The sequence below is a fragment of the Folsomia candida genome, unplaced genomic scaffold (assembly GCF_002217175.1).
Source record: "Folsomia candida strain VU population unplaced genomic scaffold, ASM221717v1 Fcan01_Sc005, whole genome shotgun sequence".
Classification (NCBI taxonomy): Eukaryota; Metazoa; Arthropoda; class Collembola; order Entomobryomorpha; family Isotomidae; genus Folsomia; species Folsomia candida.
Window position 1 is genome coordinate 4064108 of NW_019091197.1, and position 12616 is coordinate 4076723.

General features: G+C 37.3%; 2 protein-coding genes across 2 annotated transcripts; both read right to left on the reverse strand.

Annotated features, from left to right (window-relative positions):
- Positions 1–4710: 4710 nt before the first annotated feature.
- Positions 4711–7477, reverse strand: LOC118435894. Its single transcript, XM_035852405.1, has 2 exons — positions 4900–7477; positions 4711–4812 (listed from the first exon to the last, which is right to left on the reverse strand). Exon 1 carries the CDS (start codon positions 7475–7477, stop codon positions 5525–5527), a length of 1953 nt encoding a protein of 650 aa, XP_035708298.1. The 3' UTR covers positions 4711–4812; positions 4900–5524.
- Positions 7478–11001: 3524 nt separating this feature from the next.
- LOC118435895 lies at positions 11002–12423 on the reverse strand. The gene is made up of 3 exons (XM_035852406.1): positions 11295–12423; positions 11137–11226; positions 11002–11064 (listed from the first exon to the last, which is right to left on the reverse strand). The coding sequence occupies exons 1-3, from the start codon at positions 11982–11984 to the stop codon at positions 11002–11004; spliced, it is 843 nt and encodes a 280-aa protein (XP_035708299.1). The 5' UTR covers positions 11985–12423.
- Positions 12424–12616: the final 193 nt, after the last annotated feature.

Genomic DNA, 12616 nt, shown 5'->3' on the forward strand with positions numbered 1-12616 from the left:
AAGAGTCCGCAGAAGATAATTAGAAATCCAAACAAAAGTGGGAGGCGGTCAAAAAAATAGGAGTAGCGACGTTTGACGAGGACAAGCTGACCAGTTGGGGGGCTCCATTCCATGGGCAACTTGTAGAAAAATCGGTAGTGGTCGAGAAACAAATTTTGAAACATGGAGAGGACTTTACATTCCTGCGAAAATGTGCCCCTCTCATTTCTGGGAGGTCTCGTAAGCCCAGCGTACATTTTTAGGAAAAAAGCAGCGTTTTTTAGAGTTATGTGACTTGTAGAATGAAAAATGTCCGTGGAGTTAAAAAGTCGTCAAAATAAGATTGAAGGTACAACTTAAGTATTTATTGCTATTTTAAATAGTTTGCCTGTCATGAATTGATATAATATTTATTAAAAGCTTGTTGATTACCAAAATGAAAGGTCGCATAGTTTAATTTTCTGGCATGAGTACATATTTATTTACATTCGAAGCATAAAGTAAGTAATTGGATTTGAGATTAAAAATCAGTCTCTTTCAAAGTAATTCAAATAGTTGCAGGAATAGTGGCGCTATAAATATGTAAGTAAATACAGATAAAAGTAAATACATTTATGTACCCATTAAATAAAATTGCTGCAGTAAATTTTGATGGAATTTGGTATGGGACCATGATTAAAGTGTTTTTTTAGATCATGAAGATTTCAGTTGCTTACTTACTTATCAAGCAACCTTAAATAAATACATGTCAAAATCATCGCTCAAAATTTGAATTGGACATTTTATCACTCACCAATGCCATAGTTTACATACAGTTGGCAAAATTAATGAAGGCTCATTTCACAGTCATGACATAAACCTTTGTATATAAAGGTTACAAAGATATTTTTACATGGGACGAAAAAATCGCAAAGAAAAGTTCCCGTAGTGGTTAGAATAAGACGGAGGTTGCTTGAAAATATGTAAATCTGGATAAATATGTTGCCACGTATAAACTGGAGGTGTGATTTTCACCATTGCAAGAATAATTATGCATATTTGTAAACGATGAATGGGAACACGAAACGTGAAAAGAAAGAGCAAAAGTAAATTGTTTGTATGTAATTCTCCAATATTTTGAAATACGTATTTCTACAATTATAGAATCTTTGTACCAATAAATCTTGGGCATGTGAGTATCCAACTCAGAACCTTCTCCGCTTATCTAGTATTGACTTATTTGACCGTAGTTCTGTTCCGGGCGTCGTTTCATGACTAGAAAATTATATTTTCGAAATTTCGTAGATTTTTGAGGGTCGTACCCTAGATAATTGGATAGAACATTTAAATTAACAACCTAAATGATAAAGTACGTACAACAGGCAATTACATAGGTCTGTGGTTATTAAAGAATTGTACCAAATTGAACTAATTTTATCTTAATTTCGCCGTTATTTATTTACATTTCAAAGTTATGAACCTAAACAAAGTTAAAATAAACATGATTTACTATAAAACCACTGCACATAATTGTGATTTAGTACAATAATTAAATATATACAAGTTGCACTGCCAGGTATATAAAAATAGTTAACTATAGGTAATTAATTATGAAGTTCCATAGCTTATGAAAACATAATTTTCCCCGTACTCAGCCGTCCCATAACAAGAGTTACCGTCTTCAAAATAACGCTTAAAGTTTGTAAACTCTACTTGCTGTCCTCCTGATTGATTTTTCAGGTGTTTTCCAAATATCTGGAGAAGGAAGGATTTGAGTACTTTCTCCTCACGTGCCTTTTCACCAAGCATCCAGCCCTGCATTTCGAACTTTTCCTTCGCTTCGTCACTTGCTGATTCAAGTATGTTTTCAAAATTTAAACATAACGTCACTCCAACTTGTTTAAATGCTTCCGGAATTGTAATGGTTTCCCAAGTTTGTGGAATAATCTGGTCGAATATCCAGCATCCTGTTCTTTGTGACACGACATCGTCAAATTCTTGCCGATGTTGAAAGTTACACTTCTTTGTAGCAGCAACACCAAAATCCCAGTCTCCCCAACTAATGATTTTTATATTTGAGGTTGCTTTCAAGGGTCAAATTGCCTGGAGTTTTTTTCCCAAATTTCGGGAGGATCTGGGCAAAAAGTATTTATTTTTGTTACAGAATTTGAAGCGGAAATTAAGTGTGGCATTAAGTATTTCGGGTTTTTGTTGGAGATTGTGGCTAGTTTGCAGAGATAGGCGTTGTTTTTCTTCATCTCTGCGTATTCTTTATTTTTGGCGTCGAGATCCATAACGATAGCAGTCGATTCAGGAAACCAATGTTGGAATTTGAATTACAAACTTAGAACAAGGGTTTAATTTATGTATGTAGATACACCGATTATACGATTATAATTATAAATATGTATGTATTTGACTCTCACTTTCGGTGACAATCGTTTATTATGAAACCCATTACTTGAAGTAAGTGGGAGTACGTATTTATCTATTATTTCAGATAAATATACGTCAAGAAACGTATTGTGTTCCAGGTAAAATCTGAATCAGCCGGTCGGTTTATGTACATTTGTGTCGCACAAATTGTGTGTGCAATAATCTGATTGATGACGTAAGTTCATACACAATTCACTGTTATCTACATCCGCATTCAGGATAGTAAATTCTATGTTTGCGCATATGTAAGTCAACGTATTTATTCAGATTTCTTTAATCTACGTAATAAAATCTATCATTGTCATTTGTCATCTATGTATCATCGTCATTCGTGAATTTTTTTGAGTTGCATAAAATGGGTGACAATTTCTATCAGAGGTCGGCGCCGCCGAAAAATCACCAAAAACTGGCGCCGCCGCCGCCGAAAATTTGTCGGCGTCGACCTCTGATTTCTATCAATTAAAAAATATTATTAAAATCATTTTGAAATTGAGAAAATGAAAAATTATAGTTTTATCTAGTTTTAGTGCATGTGGTACTATAGTTTTATATAAAAAAGCGGAAAATGAACGCTATATACTTAGGATTAGATGTTAGAATGTGCGACTTTTCCTATACATACATACATCAAAATTCTAAAGTGGTGCTGTAGAAGCCTTCATTATTTATATAAACTACAGCACCAAGGTATTTTCATCATATCTCTGTAACATTTGTACATATACGAGAACATATATACCAAATTTCCAAATGTAAAAAAATCTAAAAGTACCTTGACGTATTCAATACCGAACCTTGGATATTATATCTTTCATATTATTCACTTGCAGCGTATCAGTTTTGAATGTCTAAAATTGTATTCCCCTCAAATTATTAGTATCAAGCTAAAGATAATTACCAGCTAGAATATATGTAGTATAGTATAGTATAGTATTTATTGATATATGGCCAGCAGCCCTCATCAACATTAAATATTACAGAGTTAGATATGTAAATGTGAATGTAATCGTAAATGTAATGTAGAGAGTAGTCAGAGGAATAGTGGGAAAACCTAGCTAGGATGGAGAGCTAGGAAAACCACTATCACCTCTGGGAATGTGGCCCAGAGGTCCATTCGGCTCTGACTACAGAGACACCCAGGCAGGACAAATGAGTGATAGAGATCATAGGTAGATCTCACGGGAGAGTGGTGATATCCAAATGAGGACGGCACCGTGAAGGCGGAAGCAAGACGAATGAAGGTTGTTGGGCGGGGCGTCCACGGACCACAAAATACCCTAGCGCCCTTTCGGGCTCGGGCTAAGTGTCCCCATATGGCCTCAGCCGGGGCCGATCGACACTACCCACTTGCCCCTTCATCCCTTACAGCACAACCGGGTCATGGGACCCCCGTAGCCCCGACTACGCTGCCCACCGCCATGCACGACCCCGCTCCCACTCTTCCACCAACCACCCCCCATGGTCACCACCCCGACATATCAAACAATGACCTACCTGGGGGAGTCCTCCTGGCGTAGATCCTCCCGTGCACTGAGTCCGGCGAGATCCGTGTTCGCCTGATGGCTCAGCTTGTCGTTGCTGGGACGGGTGTGGCAGGGGGTGTTACCAGGCACGCAGGTGGGGGGTGTGAGTGGACGAGGCTCACATGGCGAAATGGCCTTGGGACACACTTTACTAGCCCTGGCACACCCGCGACCCAGATGGAAGAGGATCCAGTTGCAGAGCGAGAGAGAGACACGCCGTGCACGGTTGGATGCCAAAGAGGAACTCGAATATATGTAGTATGTGCATCTTAATAGGATAAAATCCCTAAATGATACATACCTGAATTTGTTTGAGAGTCATTTGTTCAGAGAGTGGCGCAAGTTCACATGTATGTTTGTATGTACATATGTACATACATATGTACAAATGTACCTATGTTGGTTTGTACGCATCGGACTACATCCCATCAAGGAGGAGTGAAAGAGATGAATTTCGTGGTAAATTCGTCTTTTAATTTGGGATGCATGTAGTTAAACTGTATCTGTATTGATACACTGTAAGAATAAATAACCCCACACGGAGTAAAATTCTATCCATGCCAGAGTTAATAGTGTTTGCACTCTCTATGGTGTACGTGGGAGCTTAAATGCAAAAGAGTTACGCGTTTTACTCCGTGAAAATACAGCGTTACTCTCAGCGGAGTAACGCTTCCAGCCAGGGCACTGCGCATTGGTAACCCTCATAGGAGTACTGCTTACTCGGTACCGGGCTATTTCTGTGAGAGCGGTATATGCAAATAACTTGAAATCTACTTAATTTTGCTTACATAATTTCAATTTAAAATTTTATTAATTATTTATCAATTTTAAAATTTCATCCCTCGTCTCTCCCCCTTCGATGGCTCTAGTAATTCGTCATCTGTAATATGGTGATCTGAAAATAAGACGGAAAATTCAAATCAAATTTATAAGAATAAAATTTATTGTACAATTTGCAAGAATTACTTAAATATCTATTTACCCTCAATTTTTTACGATTCTTGTAATCCAAATTGCTGTAGAAGTCCTTGCACTTCTTGTGTTGCCATTTTCGAGTGGGGGTGGTTAAAATTAAATGGGGGTCAGAAAATAAATAAATTTCCACTGCCAAAATGACACTCGCAGCGTATGCGGAAGGCGGTTGAGTGTGGAATGAGGTGCTTTGTGGTTTACCAGCCGACCTCGCGCCCAACTCAGATAACTCTGCCATGGGTAAGATATGCATTGGCAACTCTTGCTCGAGTAAACGCAAGTAATGTTGGCTAAACAGAGTAAAGTTTGGGCAAACCCGGTGAAGGGTTGGCCACTTTACCCTGTGTAGACTTATCAATACCCCGTACAGTGTATGTAGGCAAGCAACTCAGCGCTAAGTTAGATACATTTCTAAGAGTGTATAGGTAATATTTATTAAAATTTTTCAAATGTCAATTAAATACATAAGTTAGGTAAGTACAATGCACTTGAATGAAATGACTTTCTCCAAGTTTAACCAAGCTGATCTTAATTTTCCAAAAATAATAAGATATTTTCTAAAAATATTACCCGAGCATTGAAATGTCTTAGCTATTGAGTTTGCTTGCTACATATGTAAATATGTTAACATAAAGTTATGTCTTGACCCATTGTGGAAATTCTGAAAAAATATAAATGTACAATAAAATAAACTTGAGCCTTATCCAAACCCAAAGAACAAACATATATTCCTGCAACTTGCATCTAAAGTTATCACAACTACTCGCCATATGATACCGATCCATTACACATTCCAGGACCAAGATTATAGCCGCAACGCCATAAAACACATCCTTAATGATATAAACGTTCTTAACATGATAAATCGTTAATGGGACATGTGTCTCACTTTTCCCAATTTCCAACTCTTCACGTACCCCGTCGGTCTCATTTTTTATCATTTTTTTCATCATTGCGTTAAACCTATATTTTGAAAGTGATCTTTGACCCGCCACCTTCTCCTGAATTAGGCCTGAATCAACCATAGTCTGAAAAACGCTTAGAATATTCCTGCTAAAAACGTTTTTCATCACGATCGTGTACGCATATCTGGCAATGGAATCTTCTCCCAGTTGGAACATATTTTTAGCAATGTCCATCCCCACAAACATTTCCAATCTCGTGGTTTCCTCGATGAAAGCATCTTCCGTGAACACGAGACGTTTATACGCGTCAAATGGCGTTTCCAAAAAACGATTTTCCGAAGTTTTAAACTTGTCCAAAATTTGTCCATATTTTTTCAAATTTCTGGCTTCAAATTCCATCTCAAGGATACGAACGACATTGCTAATCCAACTCGTTGTATTCCTTCTTTCAATTTTGAACCCATTCACAAAGAAATTCCCACTTTGCCCCAACGTTAAGAAGTTCAGGGGCCCATCAAGGTACAGCGGTTTGACGAAATGTCCCACAATTTCGCCCCGATAAGTTTCCGTGACCACGAGACAGCACAAAAGCCAGGAGCAAAATGCGACCCGAAATGGTGTCCTTGATGACGGTAACTTTTCCAAGTGTTGGTCCAACACCAGCCTTAAAATGAGTTCGAACGAGGACGAAATCGTGAAGGGCAAAATGCTAATTTGTAAACCGCAATCGTTCAATAAGGTAACGATCAAATAGATAAAAATCGACATGATGACGAATGCGAGGGCAAAATGGATCAACACTTGAGGCTCAAAAGGCCCCTTGATCCAAGTCCAGTCGAACGGGTGGGGTTGACGCTTCGTGATAAATGTGATTTCCTTCTTCTCTCCGAAGCTGAACAAGTTTTCGACAGGATTCGCGGTTGACTTGAGCACCATGACGATGACGGATTCCATCCCGTTGTCATCTTCACTGCTGGGCACAGCGTAGACGGTGAGGTTGAAGAGAAGTTGCACGTTGACGGCGAGAAATGTTATCAAGTTTACTCGGTTTCTTTGTGGGGTTAAAAACCTGGGGGGAATTTTGCCCGAAAATTGGCCAAGATTTCCAATGTAGATGGGAGCCAGGTGGAAATTTTCGTGTAATGGGGACGATGAGGTTTGGAAGTGGGGTGTAATTTTTCTGAATGCGTGGTAATTATGGAGACTGCAGAAGTGACAGATTTGGTATGGTCCGGCAGAGCTGAGGAGGAAGGTTGCGAGGGGAAAGCTGTTGGAGAAAATGGGGGGTAATTTTGGGGTATCTCGAATCAGTAAAGTGACCGAGTTAAAGAGGATGAGGGGGTGTGGTTGTGGGGAACTTTTGCGTAGTGAGGATGTCGGTAAAAGCAGTAAGTGGCTATAGATTGCTGGGTTAAATTTGGACTTGGAGAAAGTTGATATTAAGCGGAATATTTCTTCGTCAATGATGTCGCTTGTGATGTTAATTTCAGGTAGAAGTTCTTTAAATGGGATAAATTGATCCTGTGCAAATTGGAGTATTCTGTCCTCTGCAAACTCTGATGCAGTTGAGGACGTGGTGGATTTATCATGTACCAGGATAAACTTGGGTTGACCAAAATTCTTCAAAATGTAGGATATTACTTCAATCTGGGAGTAGCTATCTGGCCAGGTTTGGCTGGACATAGTGAACAGATCTCCCAATATAAGGAGGATATTTTGGAGCCGCATTTTATATATTTTAATATTTTCTAAGGTTTCACTGGGTACAAAAATTAGAAAAAATATGAACCCAAGTTGTACACGACAGTAGTCTAAGAATTTTTTGCGTACGTGGTGGATCTGGAAATATTTAAATATCACTCCATCGGAGTAATGACAGGTGTCTGAATATAACAAAGGATCTTTTGTCTTTTAAATCGCCCACAGAATAAATTTCACAATGGCTTGATCAAACATTCGAACTGGTGTTTTTCTTATCTCTTTTCAAACTTTCTAGACCATCATATGCGAATTTATTTCGCGTTACAATTTACCATTTAGCAAGTATTTGCATAAGTGTATTTGCAAGTATACATTTAGTGGTCACTTCATGACAGGCTTTTTAGACTTTTTTTAACCAAGAACTTTTCACCATGTTACATGTTTCCCCTCCAAGTATTTAAGAGGGCCACGAGCTTATAATTTGTCCAGGTATAATTTGTTGACGTTTTTCAAAGTTTCGTACCTACATAATTGTCAGAAGTTATGTAAGGTATTCCAAATAAGCAGCATATATGAAAAACAACACATTTGTAAGCACATTTGTATTTTTAAAGTATGGATACACAAGATACGTTCGTGAATTCATACATGTATGTTCTAACGTTAGTATAGTAGTATGCAAACGGGCATTTACATGTCACCTTTAATCATTTATGGATTGTGGTCCGATGTGTGTTGCGCTAAATTGCAAATATATTAGGACATAGGTCAATATCGTCCCCAAAATCTGCAACGCGCATGGAATTTTATTTTCAGTTAATTAATGTATGTAATTCTTATTATAAATGTGTGTTTAAAATTCTTACCGTTCCGATGAGAGAATATGTGACCAGAAAAGATTGTGCCTTCAGACCTAAAGGATTCTCGGCCATGTCCAGTAACAATATCGCCACACTATGTTCTTCCTTAACATTGAAACATCCCATCCGCCACGAATCATAAATAATTTGCGACATTTCCTGGAACTAGAAATAATGTCGTGTTATTTTCTAACTTGCATCAAAATATGTACTCCTGCTAAACCAAGTTTTTTTCTCACATTCGCCCTGCTTTTCGCACAGGTACAAATCATGGCAAAAAATATGGTGAAATTGACCATAATTTCAATCAAATTAAAGATCGGTACTTGCTCCAAGATTCCCATAAAGTTACAGAATGCGGCCGTTTCTATGAAAATTGTACTAAAGAGGACGTTGGACACCCATTTATTCATAGTTTGAAATATTTCCTTCAATAAGGCGTGATGCTCCAAGATCTATAATTTTCAAACATTCGTTAAATTTTGTGTATTTCGTACATACACAACTTTTTCATAGTCAAATTTTTGAATTATGTAGCCTTGACCTGTTGAAAATTTAGATTTTTTCCATTTTTAGCCAAAAATTGTCTGGATTCTTTGCTGAGTTGGTAGCATGAAATGATAGTGATGTACGAAAACGCGATGAATGAATACATGGCGAAATCGAGAATGACCAGATAAGTGACGAACATGATGGATTTCAGAGGATTTAGTGAAAAGCTTGACACCTGATGTAGCAACCCATATAGCATTTGTATTAAGGATAAAACAGGTAGGATCAAGAGTCCAATTGGGATCCAGTGGTCCTAAATGTACACATATTTATTAGGCTATACAAACTTCCTGTGTGGAGCAAACTAATATAACCGAGCATTTTGTTATTGTTTTTAATTTCCGAAAACCAGTCTGGGTAATTTTTGAGAGCCAACAGAACCAAACTATGTATGAGACAATTGACGATGTCCTTGGTAACATTGTAAACCGCAACTCTTGCGAACTTACAAACTTTAATAAATATTTCTTAGGAAAATTAGCTAACTTAGAAAATAGCTAATAATTTAACTAATAATGGAAAATTATCAAATTTTTGTAAACCTACTCTGATGAAGGGTGTCTTTTTATTTTGTAAAAGTTCGTCTAATTATTTTACAAAACTTATGGATTTTGCAAATTACCAACGACTATGCGTGAATGTAGAACAAAAACGTAGGATTAAAACTTAGCAATTTACCTTTATTATATCCCAAAACCCTCTCCGATGCAACTTAATATCCATCAATTGGTAGCATTGGAAGTAAAGCCTACCCATAGTTTTTCCACTGTTGCTTCTTAATGCAAGGGAGAACAATACCACACCTCCCATTGCTGCATACGTGCGAATTATTTCATAAATGTTGGCTGGATTTTGGCGAAGAGGTTTTGTAATTGTGTAACCTCCATGGAGGAAAAATGAGAGGATGAGCAGTGCTGGATACGAGATGGAGATGATCTAAGACAGAAATGCAGAATATTTTAATTTGTTAGTAAAGTGCAGAAATAAGGGTGTTTTCGCGACACTCTGCGCATTTAAAGCTCGCAAATCTGAGTATATGTATCTACATTGAGCATATCAAAATAAATGTGCATATTTTACAAAATTTCGAAATATTTTTTAGAGTGAAACCATGTAATTTTGGTTTACAAATTTACTCAGGAAATTTGCATTGTTTTTTTTCGAAAGATAACTTAACAAAGTATCGTGAGTACGCCCATTATTTAATTAATGTGGTAATCAATTTGTCACCAATGTGAATACACGGACGATACATCGGTGACAACTTGATGACTGTCTAGATTTATATACAGCTCTCGATTTGTGTAAAAATGACAAATTTAACCTGTCTGAAAATATTCGTGGTGCACTTGAATCCAGTATTTTTGTCAAAATCCAGCATCGACGAAACCGAATATTTGTAGGGAGAAAGGAAAGAAAAAGACGCGTAATATTGGCAAAATTGGAGGTTTAAAAATATTTTAGATCGGAAAAGGGTAAATTTAGGGCTTGCAGGTGAAATGGTAAAAAATGGTAACAATGATTTGGAAGATGTCGCTTGACGCATTATTATGTAATTACAATTAAAAATAATTTATATTGAAGAAAATATGTTACACGGAAATTATTCCTCTCGAACTAAGAAGAGGAATAGTGAGATATAAGTATGAATATTTAGGTTCGAGTGGTTTCTTAGAATTAATTTGAACAATGCATTAAAATTGATGAATTCTTTTATGCAAATCGTGAAAATATTTGTTTTGGTTATCATGAATTTAGATCTTTTTGTCAAACAGCACTCCTACATATTTCTGCATGAGCATATTTATTTAATTAGACATTTGTTATAATTAAATATTTATTTAATTTCAAGTTTCAGTTATTCCTACATAATATCAACTGGTCGCAGTTAACATGTAATTTTTGTGATATAGTTTTTAGACAACCCCAAAATAATAAGCACTATTTACTTATATATCTAAGGGATGGCCTGATGTTTGTGTATGTCAAAAATCATTATTTAATTTCACGCCTCTATTATTTATTAATGAGCACTTGGAGAATGAGAACAATAAATTAATTCAATACCGATGCAAACCTCTCAAATTTCGCAGTTTATTTCTCTGACATTTTAAATTGTTGCAATACAATGAAGTACGTGATAATAACGCTTATAATCTGCAAAATTCAGTAAGAAATCTCAAGTAATTGACTTAAACAAGACCAAGTAATTTTATACTACGTACTTACCGAAGTGACATTTTTCCTGCTCACGTTAAAATAACCGGCCGCGCTTAACTTTAACGGTAGCGAGTCCACCAGTCGGGCGAAATTTTCGAACTAAAGATTTTCATAGATTTATAATTTTTCATGAAATTTACACCCAAAAACTCGCAAATATTTCTAACCTCTTCTTGCTCATCGTTATTGAAATGTGTCGCCCTTTCTTGAAAATTATGTCTCGAAATGGCCACCTCTTTCCGCACCTTGGCATATTTTTCCTTCAACATTTCGCCCACATTTGTGATGGCTGAAACTCGATATGACGCCGTGGCAACGGTGCCCTCTATCATGCAGCGAGAAAGGATCGAACTCGACCAGACCAGCTCCGACATGGTTCCGACATAAATCACGCAAATACTCGAGGCAACAGAAAATAATAGCGAAATTATTACATAAGGACCGGAGAAGGTCTGAAAGGCTGCTACAATGTTCTCAATTTGAATATACCGGGCACTTAGAGATGTCCAAAACACGTGGTCAGAACCGTAACTAAGGTTAGGACGATTCATAACGGTCCACGAAATCGATTTGATTTTTGATTTCGACGTAATGAATTCTCCCTCGAAAATTGCAGTATCTTTGGATCTCTCCTTAATTTCTGTGACCATTTGAGCCAAACATGCCTCGATAAGACTGGCGGGAAAGAATATTTGCATGTGCAAGAACCATACGCTGTATTGCAAAATGCTAAATGTGACAAAGTAAAGGATCGTATACCCCCAAACCGGGGGGTGATATCCACCAATTAAATAAAGCGAGAGGAAAACTACTCTGTCCTTCAGTTCAGAGTAGGTCGAATAAGCCCAGACGGTCATGTATGTGAGGAAGAATAAGTTATGTATTAACTCTCCATTTGTCCAGGAATTGAACAGCTTGACTTTGGTGGGGGGATGAGAGATGACATATTTTTCTAGGAGGGCGGCAATCTCGAGAAATTTCGCGGTCTGGATAGCGACGAGAATATGGGTGACGAGGCCAAATGAGTCGATGAGTAAGAAAGCGGCCTCTTTTGTGACGATGTCGGTAACCGAAAGGTCGGTTCGGTTACCCTGGCGGGTTATATTGCCTGGATGTGTCGAGAGGGATATCGGTTCTGGGATGAAGGCGGAACAGTAGATTTTTATGAAGTAGCCCAAAGTACAACTGGACAATGAGAAAAGGAACAATTATCATTCGAGGTGACTTAATAATAAGTTGTTGCAAATTAACCTGTACACGAAGGGCCATGATAATTTATTTGCGGTAAAAGATGCAAATTCTTTCCCGGTTTGGAAACCTCTTTTTACTGGGAATGAGCCAGTTAGATGGGCAATTTTGCATAAGACTTTAAATCTGAAAAGTGCTCTTTGTGCCTTTCCTTGTGGGGATGTTACACTGTTTCCCATAATAAAGACTTTCAAGTCAATTTAGAAATCCAGATATAAATACTGCAGGTTTATGAAAATTT